The sequence below is a fragment of the Anguilla rostrata genome, chromosome 12, assembly GCF_018555375.3.
Source record: "Anguilla rostrata isolate EN2019 chromosome 12, ASM1855537v3, whole genome shotgun sequence".
Classification (NCBI taxonomy): domain Eukaryota; kingdom Metazoa; phylum Chordata; class Actinopteri; order Anguilliformes; family Anguillidae; genus Anguilla; species Anguilla rostrata.
This window is the reverse complement of record NC_057944.1, coordinates 24031891-24056805: the sequence shown is the minus strand read 5'-3', so window position 1 is coordinate 24056805 and position 24915 is coordinate 24031891. Positions and strand designations below refer to the sequence as shown.

The following is a 24915-nucleotide window of genomic DNA, read 5'->3' as shown; positions in this document are numbered from 1 at the left end:
GCGCAGAGAGATAACCAACTCGAGAAGAAACTAAACGGTGATCAAATCAGGCAGATAGGATCAACACGGTAACTTCTGCCGATTCTCACACCCCTACACACTAAGAGTCTGACAAACAATGAGTCTGCGCTGAACCCCAGAAATCAGGGGCTACATATAGGCCTCCTACACCTGACCCTCATCAGGGACAATTAGCTCAGACAAATACCTGTGAGGTGCTATCACCTCACCATAGTACTCATACACCTGCCCCTCGTCAGGGTCAATTAACCCGCAGAAATCAGAGAGAGAGGTGCCACCACCTCACACATACTAAGAGCAAATATAAATATATACAAAAATATGCAGTGAGCTCCATAATGTTTGTGACAAATACCTTTTCTTTTTTCCTTGATTTGGCTCTATACTCCACAATTTTAAGATTCACTTTTATCAGAGTGATTGCATTTACAATAATATGTCCCAAACAACATGATGCCCTGACATGGAGGTGCTATGTATAAGTGCAGTAATTTCTACATGGTGAAACCAATGTGTATAAAATACCCTTAAATAAAACCTGGTACATTAACCACAAGTGAATTGTTTGATTTAAAATCTCAAATTGTGGGGTACAGAGCCAAATCAAGAAAAAAAATATGGCTTTGTGCATGAGGGTGTGTATGAGTGTGTGTAAAAGTATTCAGCAATTTCATAATGTAGATAACACAAAAATAAAGAGGGGTGAGAATATCTACTGGAGTGTGGTACCCCAGCCTCTCTTTGTATACTTCCGATCTGTCTCTGCTTCCTGAGTATGATGCGTTTCCATTGGCTGGTTTCCTGCCTGTCAGGAACAAGCATGGCCTTGCAGCAGCACGGGGAGTGGGGGGAAGGGGGAGGGAGTGCGACACGCTCGGCTGTTAAAGGCATCCCTGCTCGGAGCAGGTCTACCTGAGCCAGGAGCACCGCTCGCCGCACACAGACCTCTGGATCTGCGCTGCCTGCAGGAGATGTCACACCAGTAAAGCCTGATCGCGCTAATGACCTTGCTGCTTGAGCCTGAAGCAAAGTCTCCCTCATTTACAACCACACACTCATACACACACACACACATGCACATGCACATGCACACATACAAAAGTTCACACACACACACACACACTCATATATACACACACACACCTACACGTACACATACACACACACACACCTACACATACAGACACACACATTCTCACACACACTCAGGACCTTACCTCAGCTGTATCAGATCCATTGCTTAATCAGACCCCCTCTTTAGTGTCACTTTCGCTCTCCCTCTGTCCCCCCTTCATTTCTCCCTCCCCTCCTCACATCCACTCACTCGTTCCCTCTCTATCTATATTTCTCTCTGGCTGGACTGCTTCACTTCCATTGCCCTCCTCTGTGGAAAATGCGTCAGTCCACATGGTAGGCAGACACACAGAGACACACGCACGGGCGAACTCACACACACACACACAAAGGACAAATCCTAAGAGGCAAAGGAACAGCTCCGTGCGGAAGAGAGGATAGCGCGGGGTTGGGGGGAAGGGAGGGAGGGGAGCCACACGCGCGCACACACACACACACACACATCCCTACTCAGGAGTGGAGAGGTGCGGTAGGAAAAATGTGGGGGGTGGGCCGGCTGCTGAACAGAGCGGAGCAGAGCAGAGCAGAGCATTGGAGCAGCAGAGCAGTGGAGATGCCAGGGCTGACGCTGGGAAAGCACTTCTGCCGGGAACCGGAGGTAAGAGCTGCAGCGTCCGCTACGTCCCTCAGCCTTCGCCCTCTCTCTCTCCTCTCCTGTCAGCCCTCTCTTCTCTCTCTCCTCTCTCTTCTCCTCCTCTTTCCTCTGCTCCGCTAAGCGTTCCTCCGCTGTTCCATAATCGCCCCGCCGTTGCTCTGCTGCTCCCAGCGCCACTGCTCATCTGGAGACTCGAATCACTGGCAGTGGGAGAGCAGGAGTACCAGATGCGGGATAAGGAGTGCGGGAGGAGGAGTGCAGGATGCAGGAGAAGGAGTGCAGGATGAGGAGTGCGGGAGGAGGCATGCAGAATGAGGAGTGCAGGATGAGGACTGCAGAATGAGGAGTTCAGGATGAGGAGTGCAGGATGAGGAGTGCAGAATGAGGAGTGCAGGATGAGGAGTGCAGGATGAGGAGTGCAGGATGAGGAGTGCAGGATGAGGAGTACGGGATGAGGAGTACGGGAGGAGGAGTGCAGGATGAGGAGTTTGGGAGGAGGAGTGCAGGATGAGGAGTGCGGGATGGGGAGTGCAGGATGAGGAGTGCGGGATGAGGAGTGCAGGATGAGGAGTGCAGGATGAGGAGTGCAGGATGAGGAGTGCAGGATGGGGAGTGCAGGATGAGGAATGCGGAAAGAGGAGTGTGGGATGAGGAGTGAGATGAGGAGTTCGGGAGGAGTGCAGGAGGAGGAGTGTGGGTTACACGCAGAACACGTTGTGACCCCTGGTACTCTCCTGTCCGTGCACGCGGTATCAGCTCCTGTCTGAGCATGTGTATCAGCGGAGTCACCCCCTGCTTTACGTAGCGTAGCTATCAGTGCTATCAGCACTGAGAAAGTGTCAGGCTCGTTCTGCCTACTGCTGCTGGGATACTCTGAGCTAAGGAAGGTGAACTGAAGAGAAGGAAAGGTGGGTAACACTTTTCTTTGGGATGGTACACTCCTGAGCACGTGTGAAATGCAAAGGGCAGGAGCGCAGCGGCACGCGTTCCCAGCTCCCCAGCGTAAATCGCCGAATCGATTCTCATGCCACGGCGATAACAGCTGAATTAATAAGATGTTCTTGAGGTTGGCCGTGGGGCGAAGGGGGCAGGGCAGGGGGGTTGGTCACCGTGCTTTTGCGCTTTGGGCTGGAAGAAGCATCTTGATGTCGACACGGTGGGAAGCTGCCGGATTTCCTGAGCTGGCGTTCCGGGGAATTGGGAGCTGGAGACTCTCAACAGGAAAATCTGGAGCAGAGTGCTTAGATTAGAATGTATTACAGGCAGTACCAGGATTTCTTTATATATATGGCACATTTTGCTCTATTAAGCTCTATTGCTTCATTTATGTGTAGGTGTGTGTGTGCCTGTGTGTGTGTGTGTATGTGTGTGTGTGTGTAGAAAGTAGGAACTAACTTTATTAGTGACTCTGATCACACATACTGCACCTTTCTGGAACCCTTCACATGCACTTCAGTACTCACGTGTTCACACTCACAGGGGAAAATCAGGTGGCCATTGCCATGGTGACAGTAAGTGGTGTCCCATTGCGATGAAGTTCGCCAGCATGGAGGTGCCCTTTGGCTCACCCCTGAACTGCGCTGCACTGAGGCAAAGACTGGCAGTCTGTTAAGCGGAGCCACTGCCTCTCTCACGGTATAGCGAATCAGCCCTGTCATTGTGCCCAACCCGTTCCCAATTTCGGCTTGGTCCAGCCTTCGCAAATGCAGATATTTTGCTCCCATCCAATATTATTACTGTGTGTCTGCCATTGATTTAACTTTGTGCCATTGAACTCTACATTACAACTGACATAAATTACCCAACTTAGCATTCATTATGTCAGAGCTGTACCCCTCTGCCTTGTCTAAAGGGTATTCTGACATCTGCTTGATGCAATCATCTTCTAAATTCAAATTCAAATCTCCTAAATTAGACCTCCATTCATAACCCAAATACGGGACCAAGGTTTTAACTACCAGAGGGCGATCTCTGAAGGCCGCAAAGTACGTTGTTTTTCTTTTTACCCGGGAAATCTGAGGTGAATTGACTGTGTAACTGCTTTAATTAATTGATCAATTAAGTCCTGAGTACCAACAAAGAGCAGCAGCCCGGGGGCTCTCCAGGACCAGGGTTGAGGCTCACTGATAAAGAATGCACCGCTCGCACGACCGGTAGTCTGATACACGGCGTACATGACAAGTGGAATCACATCTGTCACCTCTGCGGAGGAAAGGGTCGGATGCCAGCACTCATGAAACCGCAGCTATCTATGCAAAGCTCGAGCGTTTAAAAGCAGAAGGGCGCCATCACGGATTGCAGGCCGTTCTCAAGTTCATGCCCGGGATTTATTTGCATGCTATATCTGCTGTGGCCTGTGAACCCATGGAAAGACACTTGACCACAAAACTGTCTGTTATAAAGCTGCTACCATCCCTCTGGTTGAAAGAGGAGTAAGCGCACTAGCTGTAGAGAAAGGGACAGCCCGGCAGAGAATAATCCGCACAGAGATCCCACTTCCTGCCTGGGTTCTTTTTTCTGTACTCCCCACGCGGATTTGGCAAAGCCGTCTTCGCTGGCAGGTGCTAGGGAGAGAGCGGCTCTCGTTGCTCCCACTGTGAGGGGTTGGCGGACAGAGAGGAGCTTCATCACGCGGTCTGACTCTTATGCTGTGGTGGCTGGAGGCTGGGTGACGAGGGCTGGGGGCCGGGGGGGGTCCAGGGGCCTAGGGGGCCTGGGGGCCTGCGGGGGGGGGGGGGGGGGGGGGGGGGTCGATCTCAAACTCTGTCATCACAGGTCAACTTAACACGATACTCTCCTCATCACACTCATTATGGCTTTTGTATCCATCCAAAGAACATTCTCTGCTATTTTATACCCATAAGCCATTGCACACATCAGATTTCTTCCCTTCGACCTGCATGATTAGTTGCTAGTATTTTTCTAATTATTAGTAGCACATCTATGTTCAGGCATTTATCAGTTGTTATTATCCAGAGGGCTTACATATTTTACATTTTTTACATAACCATCAATTTACATATGCAGATGAAAATTTAAAGAAGCAATTCAGGACCGGTTAAGTACTTTGCTCAAGAGTACAACAGAAGTGTTTCATATGGCAATGAAACCTAGAAGCTCTGAGTTACAAGCCCAGTTCCCTAATTGTTCTTGGACACTGCTGCTGCCTTATTACAATATTTATTATTCTTATTATTATCAGCCTTTTCGAGAGGGAGGAGTCACTTGCTGTTTATCAGAGCTTGTCCCCTTTTGGTCACGTTCTATCCTGGAAATTCATGTATGACAATACCGGGCGATGCTACTGTTTGTGAGCTCTTCACTTTCTAGCAAGCAGCACATACTTCAACAACTTGTGTTAGTTGTATTAAACAAAATGATACAACAGTGCTATAGCTATTGACAAGGTGAGTGTTTTGATGTAAATTAGCATCCTGTAGTATGTATGCTAAGTCTACAGTTGGTGCTTTAATGTGTGCTCTGTTATCAAAAACATTAGTCAATTGTTTGGATATTTTGAAATATGTGAAATATATACTAAATGTGTGGTTTAGATTTAGTATATTTTAGTAATTTTAGATTTATAATCAGACAATTCTAAGTGGTTCATAGCTTTTATAAGAGGGTATTATTTAATACATTTTGGTGTCACAGTGTAGAAATTACAGCCCGTTTTATACATACATTTTATACATTTATACATAGTTGTATCGACAGATGAGATCAAGATTGATGGTAAAAGCAAAATGTGAAATCCTAGAGGAACTGTCAAAGATCCAAAGCACCCCCACCCCCTTCTCATCTGTGAAACTAGGTGGTGAGGGTGCTATGGTTTGGGCAAGTCATTCACCTGAACTGAATCCAACTGAACATTCGTTTCATATGCTGAAAAGAAATTTTAAGGCAAGTAGCCCCCTAAACAAGCAGGTACAGTGGGTTGACTTATTGACATATATCAATGCTGAATAGATTCAGTGGCATTACAATGAAGGGAACTGACCTCTAAATTTCAACATGAGTAGCTTGACCTACAATTTCAAGCACAAGAATAGAACATAATGTAAACACAAGTGTCCTCCACCTGGTGCATTCACCTCTGCAGGTTTACCTCCATCGTCATGGTATCAAGCACAGACCTCGTGCTTTTCCATACAGAGTATAACAAATCTCAACCTCAGAAGAAAAAGCCCTAAAACTGCTATACTCCACTCATTGAGCTGTCTGCGTTGATCGATCTGACCGGTTAGGCACTGAAGGAGCTGGCCCTGATTGAGCTTACTCAGGCATGTCCTAGGCAGAATACGTCACCTTTCCAATTATCACATTATCCCAGAGGGGACCGGGTTTTTGCAGGGAAAAGTCACTCCCTGTTCGATGGGCTGCTGGGACATGCCTTGTGCTACAGGGACACACCAGACAGGCACCTGAGCTTCTGATTAGCTATCTGGCAGGTGCACAGTAAAATTTCCAGTGTTAAATCAACTCTAACAGAGTACATATGAGTCCAACTGAGAGCATATGTAGTCTGTAAGAGTTGATTTACCACTGAATATTGTACAGTGCGTAATGGGTCCCCTGGAGTGAAGTCTAGCAGAGTCCCCCTTCACCTCGCTGAGGACAGTATAACCGAACTTCCCACCCCCCCACCAGCAACCGCCATCTCAGAGCAAACATAGACTTGAGTTATACGGGCTCTGCCCTGCATGACTCCTGATAGCAGCTTCCCGAAATAAAAGAGGCAAGCATCCTATCTGTGAGCTCCATATTCCTGCATGTCCCTGTGCCCCACGTCGAGTGGGTGTCATCCCGCACACCCCCTCCCCCAGCTTCATCAACCCCAGCTTGCTAAGTTTACTCAATATGACCGGAGCGTTGAGACTGTCTCTTTGAAGAATATGGCATATCCTCTGGCGCCAGGGAGGGAGAGGGTAACGGTGGTCCATGCAGGACATGAGAGAGGGTGGCAGCGAGGAGGTGTGTGTGTGTGGGGGGTGGGGGGGAATCTTGAGCACAAGGGTTATTCTTAGTCCCTCCAGGGTATTGCTGTGTACCCCCCCCTTCCTAACTTTGTCATTGGTTCAGGCTAATCGTCCCTCAAGGCCCGATTGGATGTCCCAGGGGAAAAGCTGGGGAAGGTGATCTGGGAGAGGCGACTCAGGGGCTGCTTATTGAAAACAGAAACCCTCTTTGGGCCCAGTGCCAAACAGGCCCGCGCTTTCGACCCGCAATATTTCAAGTCGTTTGCCCCCGACTGACCTCGAAGTGTCCTGAATGCAGAGAGAATGCAGATAGGACTGGGGAGGGAGGAGAGGGGGGCTGTGGGGGCAGGGGGGGGGGCGCCGCTGTGGGATGGCTGATCGAACAATGAATCTGGGGTGGCTGGTCCGTGGTTGGGAATCTACATCCCTTACTTCATGGATACTTAAACTGGCCCTCAAATCCAAATCCAGCCCTGGTTTTCTTTCCTCCCAGGAAATTAACTCAACTATTAGTGCTACTAAGTGCTACTGATTGGTCAGACTGTCACCTCCTTTTACCATGTAAAAGGAAGGTGGAAAACCAGCAGTTCTCAACCCTCGAGGATCGCGATTTGAGTGACAGAGCCTTAGTTCCTCAGGTTCAAGCTGGCATCTGTCATGTTTGGGGTCCATCGCAACCCAGAGCGGCACGTTCTGGAAAGAACTGCAAGCTCCCAGGCTCCAGTCACAAGCACCTGCAGAAGCACCCATAATGTTATTAGTTATTATAAAGGAATTAACCCTTTCCTTCCTCACACTTTATTACCCTCAGTAGGGCTACAGTACCGCTTCACAGAGACTGAGTGAAGCTTCCAGTCTGCCTGCAGTTACTGTGCGTTTCATTAATGAAACAGAAGTGTGTCAGCACCTGAGCTTTCTCTACACCTGAAAATGAGAAAATGAAATGCAGTTGTACAAGTTAAGTGCCTCCGCTGTGACATTGACACAGGCTTTCCACGCAGATTAATGATTTTCGAGGGCAATTTGTTAAAAAAAGCCCCTGGCCTGTATATCCCCATAGACCAGGTATCCCCTGTAGTGTTATTGTTGTAGTAATTAGCTATCGCCAGTAGTGTTATCGTTGTAGTAATTAGCTATTCCCAGTAGTGTTATCGTTGTAGTAATTAGCTATTCCCAGTAGTGTTATCGTTGTAGTAATTAGCTATTCCCAGTAGTGTTATCGTTGTAGTAATTAGCTATCCCCAGTAGTGTTATCGTTGTAGTAATTAGCTATCCCCAGTAGTGTTATCGTTGTAGTAATTAGCTATCGCCAGTAGTGTTATCGTTGTAGTAATTAGATATCCCCAGTAGTGTTACCGTTGTAGTAATTAGCTATCCCCAGTAGTGTTATCGTTGTAGTAATTAGTAACCGTTTGGGATGATTAAACCCCGCACCGGCCATCTGTTCAAAACAAGCATTTTGGAGGGAGTCCCCAAAAAAGGGTTGTTATTCTCTTGCTTTTTCTAATCCAGAGCACTTCTGTGTTTTCAAAATTCCTTTTGCAGTTTTATGGTCTCGGTTAAAAAGTAACCATGGAAACATGCCAAGAGATTGCCTTTTACAGAAAAGATTAGGCTGCGGTCCCCCTTTTGCGGGAGGATTCAGGATTAATCTCCTTCTGAACATGACAGTCGAGTGCCAAGCACATTGGACGCATTATCATTCACTTCTCTCGACACTAGCAAAACCTTCTGTCGCTAACAGCACTGAGATAAGGGCCTGTTACCTTCTTATAGCTACAAGATAAGCAACGTGCCCGACGCCTTGTATATATGGCTTTCTGCTGTCATTTGAGCCTTCTGTTGTTTGGCTGCCAGTATCATTGCTCACATTGTGAAGTACCCATGAGCTCTGATAAGAGCAGGGTACTGATGCTCCCAGAGCCAAGATCAAATTGCATGCATGCAGTCCCTGACATCAAGTAACAGAACACCATATGCTTTGTTCGTTTTAATTTTTTTGTTTTGTTTACACCTGCACTGCACAGTCAGACATAAAAAAAAGAAAAAAGAGTTAGAACAGGAAGATAAACCTTAATGGTCATGAAAATAATTCAAGAGAAACTTATGGTCTAAGCCTTAATCTAAGCCAAGGTCATTTAGGAAAAAAACTGCATTACATGATTAGTTGAGATCTGTCCAGAACTAGTGATTAAGCAGTGCCATCAGAAAGGTTTTCATCTGCATGCATTTCCCTGACAATGCTCTGGCCTCTGTATCATTTATCAAACAGACGTGTGGGAACGCACGGCGAAGATCTCACCTTGGGTCTTCGACGCCTCATAATTCGATCATCCCCTCAGGATCTCATTATGATATCTGCATTGAAATCATTTCCCTGCTGCAGATATAAAAAATAAAAACACAAAAGCAGCCCCGATTCCTATTAGCTTACAGCTATTACCATCAGCAGAAGAGGAAAAGGTAAAACACATGACAGGAAGTGTTTTATCTTAGTATTTCTGAGTAAGAAATGTGCAGATGGTTTATCATTCTTTGAGGGCATTGCAGAGATTATTAACTAGGATGGCTTGCCTAACTTCTTAAATACGGTCCAGTAATACATCTGGACCTTTACTGAAGCAAATCAGGTTAAGTCTAGCTGAAGGGCGCTATAATATTACCAAGTTACCCAATGGGGAGTGTTCAGCCTTCTGGTTCAAATCTCACTTGTGAACTTTCCTTATTCACAGCTTGATTCTCTTGCTCACTCATAGGTCAGACTTGCCATAGTATTTTTGTGTTTATTTTGTTCAGTTAATTGCCTGAGCTGCATACAACTGTCATTGAAAGCTGACATGTTTTATGTGCTTTTGTTTTTAGCAATACTGTGATCTGTCCCATTCAGCCATTTAATCTTAGCAAATTTAAAATGTATTGGCACATTCAAGAAAGTGAAATGGGACCTGATAAGTTTTGTTTAGGTATTTGTCCTTCCAAAAAGAGACGTTTTGAAACAGGAAGTTAGACAGCATTCAGCTCACCACACAATTGATATGCTGATGAAATGCATTCAGATATAAATTTTGTTTCTAGCAGGGGTCATTGGTGTGTGTTGCTCAAGAGAAATATGTCAGTGTCATTGTGCATGTTGTAATCTGAGTCGCTTTAGTTTTTACAAAGTCAGACTTTAATCAGAACAATGCAATGGACCACAGCTGTACAATTCCACACCAAAAACATACATTCCTCATTAAAATGTCACAAAATAATGATTTTGGCCCACAAAATATAAATAAAACAAACAGTGACAAAAAATTACACACAGGCCAAGATTATGCTTTGAAAATCAATACTGTAATTATGTCAAATGTGATCTTCATGTGAAGCTCGTCCCGCATTGTCAAAAAACTCAAAGACCTTACTTATCAGAGTGACATTATAAAATAAACATATTTTTAATGACTTTGATTAAATTCACTGCCTAAGATGGTTTTTGACTTTCAGAATTAGAATATGGGCTTGTCTGTGGAATTTGTCTATTTTATTTTTCGCAGATTTATGGCTGAATTACCTTGTGTCTAGTCCTGTTCTGTTAACAGTGAGAGTAGCAGATGTTGTCTCTGGCAAAACTGTGATCTGTTCTGTGGCGTTTCCCTGGGGAAATGTAAAAGGTGAGCGCAGGTGCCAGGCTTAACTGAGGCCTCTTACTCTTTAGGTGAATCAGCTTCTAGAGTGGGAGAGAGAGAGAAAGAGAGGAGGAAGGGTTAGGGTTACGGTTAGGTTTGGGGTTATAATTTAGGGTAACAGCAATTTCAAAGGATGACTGAATTCATCCTAAAAAATGAGAGTACTTTTATTACAAAATGTTAATCTACCATGTAAACACAGTACACAAGTCCAGAACACTATGTCCTGCTGCTTCTAGACATGGGAAGAACTGATTTAACAAAATAGAAATGCAAACAAGATGTAATCAGGCACTTAACGCTTGACTCTAATTAAGTAAATGGTTTTCACAAACAGCTCTCTGCCAGGAAGTACTTTTAAGCTGTGATCATATTCCGAATCCGTGCCATCTGAACCACAGGTGTTTAATGTGACTGATGTTTCCAGATGACAGATGTGTGGTTCTGGTTGAGACCAGTAATCAGGGGCTTAAATACAGCAGTATAGTGTGAAATCATCCAACACATTAAAGCTAGCCAACAATGTGGAAATGACAACACCCCCATCCCTCTCTCTCTCCCTCTCTCTCTCTCTCTCTCTCTCTCTCTCTCCCTCTCCCTTTCTCTCCCTATCTCTCTCTTTCTCCAGATGTCCAGCTTTAGCTAGCTGAGAATGGCCGGAGACTCTCGAGTCCAGATGGACCAGGACATGGAGATTGGAGTCACCCCCAGAGAGGTCAGACTCATTCCAGCACAAGCCCAGGTGTCCAGACACACACACACACACACAATCCATATTGATGCATCCCAGATCGTCCTAAGATTCATTAGTTCAAAGCTGAGTACCATTACAGGCGAGCCACACCATGACAAGTGCTACAGAAAATGGAGAAAAGATGCATTATGTCAGGCATCAGAAGGCACCAGGTCAATGGCCTCCAACCAGAATGTTTGTAAAGGAATGAGCAATGACTTATAGATCACTTCACAATCAGCCACCCCAAGGGATCTTAGAGAGAGGCATTTACTGCCTCTGACAGGTCCGTCAATCATTCAATTAGGCTCTCACCACGCTCTCCTTTTTTCAGAGTTGTATTTTCATATAATGGCCATTTAATTCCAAGCAAACATGGTAGCATTTTGTCGAGGCTGTAAATGAGAGCAACAAATCAATAAAATCAATGCTAATTTTTTTTCACTCATTTGGGAACTTGGGGGGGGGGGGGGGGTTGAATAGGTAGCTAATTAACCAATTGACAGAACACTGCTAGACACTAATTGCTTTATGCATCCATATTGTTCAAAAGTAAGAAAATAAATTTGCAAGTGCCACAAGGTGGCCTAGGATGTGACAATAAACTCTGAAGCTGGATTCCGTTGTCCATCTCTCTCTGCCATGTTCTCCCCTCGTTAGCTTATTAGTTAACATTAACATTTTTTCTCTCAGTTTATACAGACATTTATTTTTCTTGGTAAAATATGGTTAACTGTCCATGGAATATTAGTTGTTTGTCTAGAGCTGTAAATTTGGAGTGCGGTTTTTGACAGGAGAACCTTTGCCGCTTGACAAAAGTAGATGTGCGTTGGTGGATGTGGGCGCATAGTTGTGATTCACTGTGCTGTGAATTACCGGTGTGTGTGTGTGTGTGTGCGTGTGTGTGCGCATGTGTGTATGTGTTTATGTGGCTGACTCTAATGTGACATTTCCCCTGGGAAATGTAAAAGGTGAAAGCAAGTGTAAGGGACAGCTGAGGCCTCGTTTTAAAGGCAAATCAGCCTCCAGAATCCACAGGAGTAGACGATGGATACATTTTCAACATAAGCCAGGCAAGCATGCATGGCTTCAATCCACAGAATGGCATTTCAGAGTCATGGGCTAATGTCACAAAAACTGGATGGAGTAAAAAAGGAAAAAAATAAAGCAGTAAAAATAATAAAGTTAGTATTTTGTGGTGTTTATCTTTGGTTAAACATCTCAATTTGTGTTATTTGCTGGTGCAGGTAAAGCCATGGTGATAATGTGATAAAAATATGGTGACACTGCAGTGCTTAGCAGTAACTAATCAAACTATATCCCCCACCTCCATACATGTGGCTCTTTAAATAGAAACAAGGAGCAGATAACATTTTTGTGATGCATGATTCTGGTGTGTCGATAATGGGGTCATGTATGTGCTTGTGTCCCCTCATCACTTCACCAGAAATGTGGAACCTGTATTTGCCATAACAGAAGGCAGAGGGGGACAAAAAAGCCATGGCGATGGGGCAAAGGCATTGGCATAGTACCCTTGAGCAATTTCCATTAATACTTTAAAAAATTGAATATTCCGTTAATTAATGGAGCCCTTGAGCAGCGTGGCTCAATTGCATCTGTTAATATTATATAAAATATAAACTGTCACCTTGGATAATGTGTCTGCTAGGTAATTGAATAGTTAGGATTCTGCACAAACAAGCTAATGAAGAAGCACACGTTGCCTGTCTCTTTTGTTTTCTGATCGCAGGTTAAAAAGCTTCCCAAACACCTGAGGGAGGCACAGATCTCCACGGAGCGCACGCACCTCATCGCCGAGCCGGCCAAGAAGGTGCGCCAGCGCTACGTGCAGAAGGACGGCAAGTGCAACGTCCACCACGGCAACGTCCAGGAGACCTACCGCTACCTGAGCGACCTGTTCACCACGCTGGTGGACCTGCGCTGGCGCTTCAGCTTCCTCATCTTCACCCTGGTCTACGTGGTCAACTGGCTCTTCTTCGGCCTGCTCTGGTGGCTCATCGCCCTGATCAGAGGCGACCTGCTCCACGCCGACGAGGAGGGCTGGACCCCCTGCGTGGAGAACCTCAACAGCTTCGTCTCGGCCTTCCTCTTTTCCATCGAGACGGAGACCACCATCGGCTACGGCTACCGCGTCATCACCGAGAAGTGCCCGGAGGGCATCGTCCTGCTGCTGGTGCAGGCCATACTGGGCTCCATCGTCAATGCCATGATGGTGGGCTGCATGTTCGTCAAGATCTCGCAGCCCAAGAATCGGGCGGAGACGCTCATGTTCTCCCATAAGGCAGTGATCTCGGTGCGGGACAACAAGCTGTGCCTGATGTTTCGCGTAGGGGACCTACGCAACTCACACATTGTGGAGGCGTCCATCAGGGCCAAGCTCATCCGCTCCCAGCAGACCAAGGAGGGCGAGTTCATCCCGCTCAACCAGACTGACATCAACATCGGCTTTGACACGGGCGACGACCGTCTCTTCCTGGTGTCACCACTCATCATCTCACATGAGATCAATGAGAAGAGTCCCTTCTGGGAGATGTCACAGGCACAGATGGAGAAGGAGGAGTTTGAGATCGTGGTAATCCTGGAGGGGATGGTGGAAGCCACGGGTGGGTGCCATTTTCACCTCTCACAGAATGCTAACCAAAGATTTCAGCACATTACTGAAAATGTGAATGCTGTCATTGCTTGTGCCTGGGACAACCTTTTTTTAAGGTCAGAGAGCTATTATAGGCAACTGGTTGCAGTTGAGTGGATTTCTTTGTTTGTTAAAATAATGATAAGAGTGAAGCTTCATGATCCTGATAATGGGTGGAGCTATGTTGTGAAAATCACTGAGTCATGCAAATCACCCAACTTAAATCATGACAGATTCAAAGGAAAAGGTGCAAGAGAGTAGCACTGCAATTTTGGGATTCATGCTTCACAATTTCACAACTCATTAAACTGTCAATTTAACCCAAAACAACTCTGTTGAACCCATCCGCTCCTCACTGAAAAAAAGAACTGTGTGCCATAAATGCCACATAATGCGGTTAGGTCAACTTGTCTCTCAGGAAGTGGTTCAGAGCAACTCATTTGGCTTTAAACCTTTCTCACCTAAAAACAACTTCTTGTCAACGTTTCAACTAAACCAAGAAAAACGAGAGTAATGCATTAGATTCAGGGGTGGAAAGAAAATAAAAGTCCTGCCATGTGTTTCTTCTACCCATGAACTCAGCCAGCTGATTTCACTAATTAGTTCCACCTCCAGGCTGAAGAATTGCGCTACTTACGAGTTCCAGCTGATTGTAACCAAATACTGGGGATGAGTTTAACTTTACTTTCCAACACTGATTAGATTGTTAAATGTTTGGCCAAATTTTGCTTTATTCCTACAGGCTTTAAGTACAGCCCATATTGACCGTGTTGGCACTGACACTTTCTAGAATGTCCTGGGAGACGGTGTGGCGGCAGTATGATGGCAGTGGTGGCTGCCATGACGATGCACGGGGCACGGCTTCCTCCCCTGACTGAGTAATACCCAGAAGAATTTACTGTGCCAGCCCCATAAACACACATCTGATTGGCTCCTGGAACAGTCTCCAATTCAGCCTTTGCAAGCATGGCGAGGCATGGTAAACAGAATTGGGGGTCAAATGAGCAGGGTTACACGATGGTTGGTGGCATCAAATCCTGTTTGTATCGCTCCTAGTGTTGCCACAACAACAGTTAGGGGCAAGGGAAGGAAAGGCCTGAAACCTAGGTTTGCTTTTTATTGGGCACAATTTGTTATCGGATAAATTCAGGAACTCCGCACCCTTATCTGTTCTTCTGTTTTGACATCAGACTAGGAGCTGCCGAGCCACGTTGGTGCAGCAGAGAGTAGTATTCCAACTTTGAATATACTAAACAGAGATTTTAGGACATCACATGCTTCTCAAGGCAGGCAGGCAGCATCAACATCCCTCGTATACACTTTCAAGCTTCCTGCAGATGAGATTGCATCCAGAAGATTCGAAGCCACATCTTAAATGGACTTTGGTGTTCTTATATAGAATATTGGTTTGAAAAATCTATTTATTTATTTATTGAGGGGAAAATGGCTAATTGCTTTGGTTTTCCCCTCTGGCAACACAGTAATATTTTGCCATATTCAGACATCAATTTAAGACAAGCATAATTTATTATTCTCTGCCCAAGGACAGTAAAGGAGCTCATCTAAATATAATTAATTATACATGGCACTTTGACGCAGGATATCATTAGTTAATTAGCAATAATATCCAAGAAGTAGTATGTACAGGATATAGGTTGGGAAGTATTTGAAATTCTTTGGAGAATTATTTTTGAAAATATATGTGTAAGAATCCACAGCGATGTGCAGCGGTAAGAGTCAAAGAGGAATGCCATGTTAAGGTGAATGCAAGTTATTTTACAGTATGTTAAAAAATTATAATATACAATGGTGCAAAATGCGTATAGTTGAATATATATTCAGGGTGTAGTTGAATGGCTATGCGCGTTTGACGCACAGGACACCATGTTGATGAGTATCCTTGAACCATTTCTCTTTTTCCCTTATATACCCAAGGATCAAAGGAAAACCCCAAGTCATCAAATAAAGATACAGGCATAACAAAACAGTAACAATATTGATCCTGCTTGTCCAATCAATGTAAGCCTATCACACTGGGTTAACTTTTGTAGCTGACCACACCATCAAAGACACCAACTTAAGGCTCACATAATGTTGATCCAGTAGAATGTTTAGCAACTGCAATATTTTTTTTCAAACCCTGCAAACTTCCTGTAAGCACAGTAAACAGTCTGTTTTCCTTTGAGGGTCTGATATGATAAGGTTCTACACATAATGATACATTTATTTATTTTTATTTTTTTGTAATTCTGTTACTTTATGAGTAATGATGCAAGTGGTGAAGATAAGATCATTTTTGTTGTTTTCTACATTCTATTTTTAAAGGCAGAAAAAAGCAGGCATGTAATCAGATCCAGTGTGGTTGTTCATGCTCCTGAACTCTTCTGCTCCAGATATTTTATGATTTTTATTCGATTTTTTCACAGCTCACCTCAGTGGGCCAGTGCTCAATCAGCATGTGGAATCACATCTTTTTCCACCTGGCCTGTGGGAATGAACGCATCCTGCCGGACCTGTGCAACTGCAGTGATCCCTCTGTTACCGCGGTGATGCCTGTGTGACCACGGTGATCCCTATGTTACCATGGTGATCCCTGTGTCCAACCTGTGTGACCAGGGAATTTCTTTCTGACGCAAATCATGATGGGTTCTAGACTGCATGGGGGAATTATTCCAAGCTGGAAGCCATTTATCTCTACTTCCTTTGAATGACTAGAAACCATGTTTATGAGACGTGCAATCAATGCTAGAACTCGGGGTGGAAAACATAGACGATTCTCATTTATAAGCATTGATTTTGCCAAATTTGTGTGAATTAAATATAAGCCCAGTGCAACTGAAACCTGGCTGATGTCTCAGGTTAGTGAGGCTATTGAGTCGAGGTTGAGCCAAAATGAAACCTACTTTGCTTGAGTGATGGATTAGGCTCCGCGTACGTTCGATAGCAATGGCGTTCTTCGAGACCATGATTGAGAGTTAATGACTCGCGAGTCCATCACACGGGAGTCCGGGCTCCCGGCTTTGCCTGCTCCCAGCTGGGCCCAGCCCAGTCACTTTTTAATCGAAGCACCCACTTATCATCAGGAATGAATAAGCTTGTTTCCACGGTCAATTATCCCACCATTATTCAGAACAGTGCACGAGGTGTCTTCCAACGGCTCATAGCTCATTCCCTTTTAATGGTGTGAAAGCAAATAAACCTGCCAAAGCTTACTGCAGAAGTGATTACCTGCACTAAATTTCCAGGTCAGCCTACAGTTCACTCACGGCATAGATGTGTGTAACAAGCCCTTCATTAATTCAGACTGAATAGTGAGAAAATAAATAAATAAAAGAAAACCAATCTTGATTTTAGCTAAACAGAGAAAAATTGAAAAGTTGAAATAAGCAGATTTTCAACCTGAAAAATGGCACCGTAATGCATCTCCAAAGGCCTTGCAGGGCATTCCCAGTGACATATATTCCCACCCTCTCTTCTTGATTTCCAGCCGTTGCGCCCAGAAGCAAAGCCCTGCGTGGCTGCTCATAAAATGCCCTGCAATACTGCAGCTGCACAGTTGTCGTTTGCAAAGAGTCAGCAGTGTAGGGCAAAGTGGAGAAACGCTGCCACAGGAAGGGGTGGGTGGTTCTGTGGACAAGGACTGTACAGACATCATTAGTGCTGTACATTCTGCTGATGTGTTTTGGGGAAGGGTTTGTGTGTGTGTGTTTGCATGTGTATGGTTTTGGTCACTTAACATGATGCTTTGCAGAGAATATATTAGAGAGGATGTAGGTCTGTGTAGACTGTGGAAAACCCCTAGCTAGGTGACAACTTCCTCTATCTACTGTATGGCTTAGAGGGTGTTTGCAATTTCAGCAAATGCATTTATGGAACTGGAATGATTTCTGTAACAATACAGTGGTAAAATAAGCACAGCTACCAGGCAGATTTCAAAATCTCAAGCCAACATGATATCATCTGTCTTTCAAAAATGTCAACTCTATGATGTCACACAGCCAAAATGCTTTTGCTATTCTTCATTTTGGAAAAAGCACAAAAATCTGAAACTGCCAACCAGCTTCTCAAACCGAACTTGCCATTAAGGAAACACAAATGTGGCTATTTGTGATCAGGAAGTTCCCCGGCTCACTATTTAGCCCAATTTGTGGGTTTTTACTAACGCTGACCTGATTTTAGAAGGGGAGGGGTGGGGGGGGGGGGGCATAGAAAAACAGCTAAACTGCCAGTTGGCTTTTCAATCCCACAAGCCAGTGAGAAATTTGTGATAAATTCAGCCAATTTGGCTGGAAAAAGTCAAAGCTGGCAACTCAAATTGGGAGGCAAAGAGGCAACCATAAATGTCGGCCTTAAAATTTCATCTATGGAGGCTCTGGCCATCTGGGTAGAGATCTGGGCCCTGCTGTTGTAGGGGTATGGGGTCAACCCCCAACCCCCCCCCCCCGCCTGAGCCATGTGGAATATTCTAAAAAGGGACCCCTGCCTCTCTCCCCTGGGGCTCTCTTAAAGGACACACAAATCGGAATAGGCTCCTTCCCCTGTATACACATTTAATCCTCCCTAATACTGCTCATAATGGCAGGACACTATAAATATTTAACAAGCCGTCCTCTTGCACTTAAAGCGGGTTGGGTTCTCTGAACAAACTGCAATTCCAGATAATTTTATTCAAAATCAGCGATGTACAAAACAGCACCAGACTTTATCAACTGTTTAATCAAACGTCAATGGTGTACACTAGTGGTGTCAGACCTGTAGTCAGTCAGTCCGAGAGGACTGTAGTGCCTGTTTACTTCTGCTGTGTTTCAGCAAGTCTACAAATCTTGTTCCTTGTGCTGTTGTTTGAAAGAAAACCACAAAAGCCTATAGACACCATGGACTTTACCTGGACTGTGGTACCCCTGTACACAGTACAGTGTGAACTGAACTTAAAAAAAAAAACCTTAATGTGTGAGACAGAGTGGCATTACTGCAAATCCTATTCCGTAGGTCCAAATGCTGCTAATTGGGGCCTGCCTGCATTAAAATGCCTCCCCTGTCAAAACATTGATCACTAATCAGGTGTTTTTTTTTTTTTTTAACAGATCACAGCTGTCTCCACTCGATAAAGGAGACAAGCAGGGGCAGACGGGCATCTGTTAAAAAAAGAGAAAAATGGACACTGTACTCAGATCAGCTAATCATCTTAACAGAGCCAAATCTGGGAGGCTGTTTAAACAGTTGCTACTGGCAGAGCCCAGGATTTTGTCAGACACAATGACAGGGCCTGATTGGATGAAAAGCTTATCTGAAGCCGAAAACCTCGCTTATAATGACAGCGAGTGAGAGCAAGGAGCCAGCTGCCTTAACGATTTGCCTTGAAAGAGGATAACACACTGTATTAAGCACCGATGCATCAAATCCTTTGGATTATTCTCTCTTGAAATAATTTACCCCGGTAGGCTGTATTGCGCTTTTCCAACAATGAAAAAATAACATCTTCCACAAGGCTCTTATTTGTTGTATCTGATACATGCAAGATTGCAGAGTGAGTCTTTTTCCCTCGTTCTCCGAAGGGCAACATTGTTCTGTCTGCTAAGAGACGCTCATGGTAGCTGCGCCTGCTTTCTCTGAAGGTTCTGCGCATGGCTACAGGGTTCAATCCTTAGGACACACACCAGTGCTCCTTCTGCTGAAATCCTCTGTTCCGCTAGCTCATTGGTTCAAGGCTACGGTTGAGTGACAGGCAGTGGAAATGTCACTTGGAATGAATGCAAAGGGGGGCGGGGGCGGGGGCGGCAGGGGGGGAATGGCGGGGGGAGAGTAGGCATCAGAAGTCACACCCACGCACCAATGCTGCAAGCACAGTGGCCTTACAATTTGGCCGTCATTCAGGATCAGCCAGTATGACGTCACCTTCCCCTGGCTGTAAGAAGCCAGAGCATTTCAAGTGGAAAGGCGCCTTCTGGAAAAGGGCCGTCTAACTGCTCTTGTCATGGCTGCCTCTTTCAGTGCAGCCGATCATTCGAAATGATATATTTAGCACAACATTTATATTCAACACTTCCTCATGGGAACAGTAGTAAAGCCTAACCTGGGATTCAAACCAAAACCCACCAAGTTATGGGGCAGTTCATTAAATTTACAACCATTTTGTTTCAGACATCCTTCTCCCTTTGCACAGTTTTTCTGTGTTAACCAGTTGCCCTGCTTTCCAGTCTTAATTTTGAAATAGGTCTCTGTTGTTGAAGCTTTGTTGTCTTACTCAGCACTATGACGTCGATTTCTATTTAACAAGGTCTTGATTGAAGACCATAATTAGTTCATTAGTTGAATCAAGTATCATAGCGCTGCACCCACACTGGCCCTTAATTCTGGCCACCCCTGCTTTAGGCAGTTATTCTGCTTGAAGAGTGACATAGGAAATGGATTGTAGATTTACCTAACTTCATATGAGTGTCCGCAGTTGTTCTCAGTCTGAAAAATGCCTCTAATGGTGGAGATCCTGGTTTCGTGGCAGGGCAGATAGGAGGACTTCAGTCTGTTATATCAATGAATTTTCTCTGTTAAAAAGGGATGGTATAATGACTACACCAAAAGTGGCATAAACATTTTGGAATTGATAGTAGGCCTATTCCTGTTTGTATCTGGTCAGTTATGTTTACTATCCATGAAAGTAAACAACTTGTCTCTCTCTCTATTTCTCCCTCTTCCTCCCTCCCTCCCTCCTCATGTATGTGTGTATTTGTGTGTGCAGGGATGACCTGTCAGGCTCGGAGCTCTTACCTGGACACAGAGGTGCTGTGGGGGTATCGGTTCACCCCAGTGCTCTCCCTGGAGAAGGGCTTCTATGAGGTGGACTACAACAGCTTCCATGACATCTACGAGACTAACACCCCTTCCTGCAGTGCCAAAGAGCTAGCAGCCAGCCTGCGGGAGGGCCAGCTGTTCTCCCAGCTCTCCCCCTTAACTCCCGACACCAAGAACCTCCCCCTGAACCCGCTCTCCTCCCCCCAACTACTCTCTGAGCCCCAGAACAAGAAGGAGGAGGGAGAAGACGAGGAGGGGGAGAGAGGAGAGACTAATGGCTCGGCTGCCACCTTTGGAAATCAGCCCTGACACCCGCCAGACAGACAGACAGACGCATTTACAGACTGAAGGACGATTACATATATATTCACATTGTTTTAAACTGGACATTTTAAACCTGAGTTTGTTGTCTTGAATGCAAAGGGAATTCTTTGGGCTTACTGAGGTATCTGCCCAGCAGGGCATTTTAATTAGCTCTTGTCTTCTGCTTAACGAGCTGTCAGCATGGCCCCTGAGGGTCTCTGATGGGGGCAGCTTCTTCACAGCTGGCATCACAAAAGACCCAGCCAATCAGCCACCAGCTCTCATCATCGGTTAGATGAGTATGGTGCTGCAGCGATGTGCCCTGGGAACTAACGGTCTGTGCACCGACCCATTGAAGGACACTCGCACCCTGGCTTGTTTGGTCTTACAAAACAGCGGCTGCCTTCCTCTGATCTAGCTCTAATGATGTCATTGAGGTCCCTCCTCCCTGCTAACCTGGCAACTGATGATATAATTAAAGCTCTGCCGCTCCTCCTACTTTGTCTCACCTACTCATTTCCCCACACCCCTATCATCAGCTGGAAAACGAAAGAAGAGAGGACAGCCAAAAGTACATTAAAACAAACAAAACTTAAAGTCAGGGCTATATTATTATTATTATTATTACTATTATTAATAACAAGAATTATTATTATTCATAATAATTATAATTATAACTATAATAATAAAATTGTGATCATGTTTTTGGAGCTTTGTAGGTTTTTTTATTATTATTACTTGAAAATCACCCCAAATAGGTAAATAGGTACAGTGTTAGTACCTGCAATGTCTAACAGGGAACTGATGTAATTCAGACCATAGCAAAAAAAATATCATCTTCTGCCTTTGTGTTTGAATTCCTGTAATTTTGTTCTAAAATATCTTTGCAGTACATTCACCACACATGGCCTGCAGTAAGATTGAGTGACACCATCCTAAGTGGCTGGAAAAATGGCCTGAGTTTGCCACCCAAGCTTTTGGGCATCTTATTCGGTATTAATCCAACTCCAACACACTGCACCTTATTTTGATATACAAGACAAGGCTCAAGCAACAGGAAAATATCCATAAATCCTGTTTCCTGATCCGCAGAGGTGAAGCTGTCTGATTTTATTGTGTGAGGAGAAATGGGGACGCATTTAATCACCGGAGCTGGTTTATGTAATGTCATATTCAATATGTAAAAGCCTCTGTTGCCCTGCGCAAAGGGTAATGTTTTGTGTGCCTGCATTGCTTTCAGTTACGGTTTGTTATGACTCACAGGTTTTTGATTATCACAGTAATTCATTTTTCTGCTTTGATTTCCAGATGCAGCGACTGTTTTTTTTCTGCTTGCAATTGTATATCCATAGCCACCACGTTTACTGTCAGTGCCATCCTGTTTCCCACGTGTGTCACATTTAAACTTTCCCCAAAGTCATTTCTGAGGGCACCATGTGTGTCCAGGCTTGCATGAAATTTTAAATGCTTCTGTCATAAAGTTATTTTCAGTTCACTATGAATACAGGGTATTTTGTAGGCATGCAAACTCAAATGCTTTCTACAAATATTTGGTAACCAAATTGTTGGTGTCTGACACGAGAGAACCTATGTGGGGAACTGTTCAAGGATTCAGGTATTTTAAAAGTTTAAAATAAAGCATAAATCCCCTCTACATATTTGTTATTATGGATATTTGCTCATTTGTCCCATTTATTTTAACTGTCATTGTGGTATTATGTTTAGTCATTATTATGAAATTAGGACCTGTTCCATCATGACAAAAATGCAATTGTTTCCTGTGAAACAAGAAAGCTCAAGTATTCTGTGTGTATTCTCATGGGAATAAAATCAGAAATGGCCAGATAAACCACATCTTTACTGAATAGCTGTGTTCGTTCTGATAGGTGTTCTGCATAGGTAAATGCCAATATAATCATTCCTTAGTATAATTAAGTAAATAGTCAATTTCTCTCCTCCATAATGTGATGTTCATTCTAATGGATGCAGTACATCACATTGGTGTAGGGGCGGGGTGGTGGGAGGGTATGCGGATGTGAGGTGGTAGGAGAGTGTAAGAATGTAAGGGTGTGCAGTGTGAGGTGGTGTGAAGATAATGTTTGTGCTTTTTAACTGGCCAATATGAGGCACTCTTTCCACAAGAGAGGCAGTGCTGAAGGGTTTTTCTGCGATAAAACAACAGGGGTAAACTCAACCCATTCTAGACATGGAGGCCACAATACTGTACATGCCTTCTTACAAGGCTGGCATAATGTGATGAAGTGGGTGTTTTGTGTCTGATTTAATGGCTGCTGCATGTGTCATTGACAGTACTCACTATATGTCTTTAAAAATGCAAGGTGATAGCTGCATCATGTAATGACATTGATTCCTGACAGAAAGGTTAAACACCTTGCATTTTCCCCCTCTTTTACAGGGACTGTTCATGTTGATTTGCCGAATGCATTTGAGACACTGCTAAAAATACTGTGCTTCTAGCACTCAGAGAACTCTGAACAGCTTTCTGTGTTCTGCTGAGTCAAACCACTCTCTTTGTGCCCCGTAGGCATGATGTGGCCCGTAGAACCGAAGCTTGTTTCTGTAAGAAAACAAAATAGATCCATTTAAAGGTACACAGTAGAACGTTTTAAGACCAATATAATAAGGATGTAAAATGGGTGACACTGGCAAGTGAAGGTCTTCATAAAGTAATTGAGTTTCCAAGTTATCAACCCATGGTTCTATTTGACTGAACTTTTTTCCCCACTGCACCACAGTGAAACTCATACTCCTGAGCTGTCAGGTCTCCAAAATTCTCCCTATGTTTAAAGTGCGGCCTAAACGTGCATAGCCGAAAACGCTTAGTAGCGTTTCTGAGTAGCTGTGTTCTCTTCTGTTTGCGTTAGCATATTTTAAGTGGCTGGATTGTGTGGGACACAGGCATCGCTGTAACCCGGGGCAACTCAAAAATTAACGGTGGGAGATGGAGTTGAAGCTGAGGAAAGCAAAAGTTGGTCGCAATGAATTCATCACAGGTACCCTTTGGCCTGATCGGCTTGTGTATAATGAAACACGGACATGTATAGAGGCTGCAAAATTTAGAGAGACATGATACTACAAGTGCTCTCCTGGAAGGCACTGAAGGGGAATTCAAAAAGAAAAACACCACATGTACCTCTAAGGTTTACTTTTATAATAAATATGGCTTTGAAATTAATTTATCATTTAATTTAAATGCTGAAAGTCAGGCTAATGTTTTTGTTATTGATATTTTTCATGGACAGACCAAAAGACCTTGAAATATTCAAATGGAATAATGTTCATAATATTGCTTTGAGGTGTTAAACATCTTTCGGTGGAACAAAATGGAAAAAATTACATAAGTTTTCCCATGTTTGAAAGCCAACAATATCGGTATTCATTTGCAAGTATTATTCATAATTTATACTGCAAGTGCTCAGAGTGTAATTATAGCATTATAAAGTACACAAATCCATTGGGCATGAAAATCATAAGATATAAGCATGGCATTACTGTTGTAACTGGAATTTTTACACCCCACATATTTTAATGTGTATGTGTATTATGACATGACATATATTTTAACGTGTATGTTTGAATGGAGGAGTGCGTGTGCGTGTGCGTGTGCGTGTGTGTGTGTGAAAGTATGAAAGAACAGTTGGTTTTACACAGAGTTTTTACACAGAGGCTGACAATGAGGTCATAAGTCAGTTTCAGAAAATAAAGGCTAAATAAACTTGAAACTTTATTTTAAAAGTTTTCTGTGCTCTACTATCTGCAAAATGTTCAGCAAGACAAGCACAGGATTTTGGTAAGATGTGTTCTTACTTTGGAGGTGGTGTGCGGGGGAGAGAGAGTTAGTGAGAGAAGAAAACAGGGATAACAAAATTGACAATTGACAAAAGTTCCAAAACAAACATATTCCTGCAGTGATTAAAGTTGATTGCCTCTTTGTCAAAAGAAGAAAAATATTTTTAGTCATATAGATATTACCTTTATATTCTTGTGTTTGCATGTGTGGGAGGGTGGAGGTGGGTAGG

At 44.1% G+C, this 24915-nt stretch overlaps 1 protein-coding gene across 2 annotated transcripts; it reads left to right on the top strand.

Moving 5' to 3' along the window:
- The first annotated feature begins 1584 nt into the window (after positions 1-1584).
- Positions 1585-21430, top strand: kcnj5 (potassium inwardly rectifying channel subfamily J member 5). 2 transcript variants are annotated; one of them, XM_064302549.1, is made up of 4 exons: positions 1585-1753; positions 11026-11112; positions 12881-13754; positions 20520-21430. In XM_064302549.1, exons 2-4 carry the CDS (start codon positions 11050-11052, stop codon positions 20879-20881), a joined length of 1299 nt encoding a protein of 432 aa, XP_064158619.1. In that variant the 5' UTR covers positions 1585-1753; positions 11026-11049; the 3' UTR covers positions 20882-21430. The 2 variants fall into 2 exon arrangements, with proteins under 2 accessions (XP_064158619.1, XP_064158620.1); XM_064302550.1 differs by lacking the exon at positions 1585-1753 and adding an exon at positions 2421-2658.
- The last annotated feature ends 3485 nt before the right edge of the window (positions 21431-24915 follow it).

Bases quoted from the DNA above. Each gene is read 5' to 3' on its own strand.
- kcnj5 (XM_064302549.1), top strand. From the start codon at position 11,050: ATGGCCGGAGACTCTCGAGTCCAGATGGACCAGGACATGGAGATTGGA. The intron at 11,113-12,880 runs GTCAGACTCATT...TTCTGATCGCAG, and splicing joins TTGGAGTCACCCCCAGAGAG to GTTAAAAAGCTTCCCAAACA. The intron at 13,755-20,519 runs GTGGGTGCCATT...TTGTGTGTGCAG, and splicing joins GGGGATGGTGGAAGCCACGG to GGATGACCTGTCAGGCTCGG.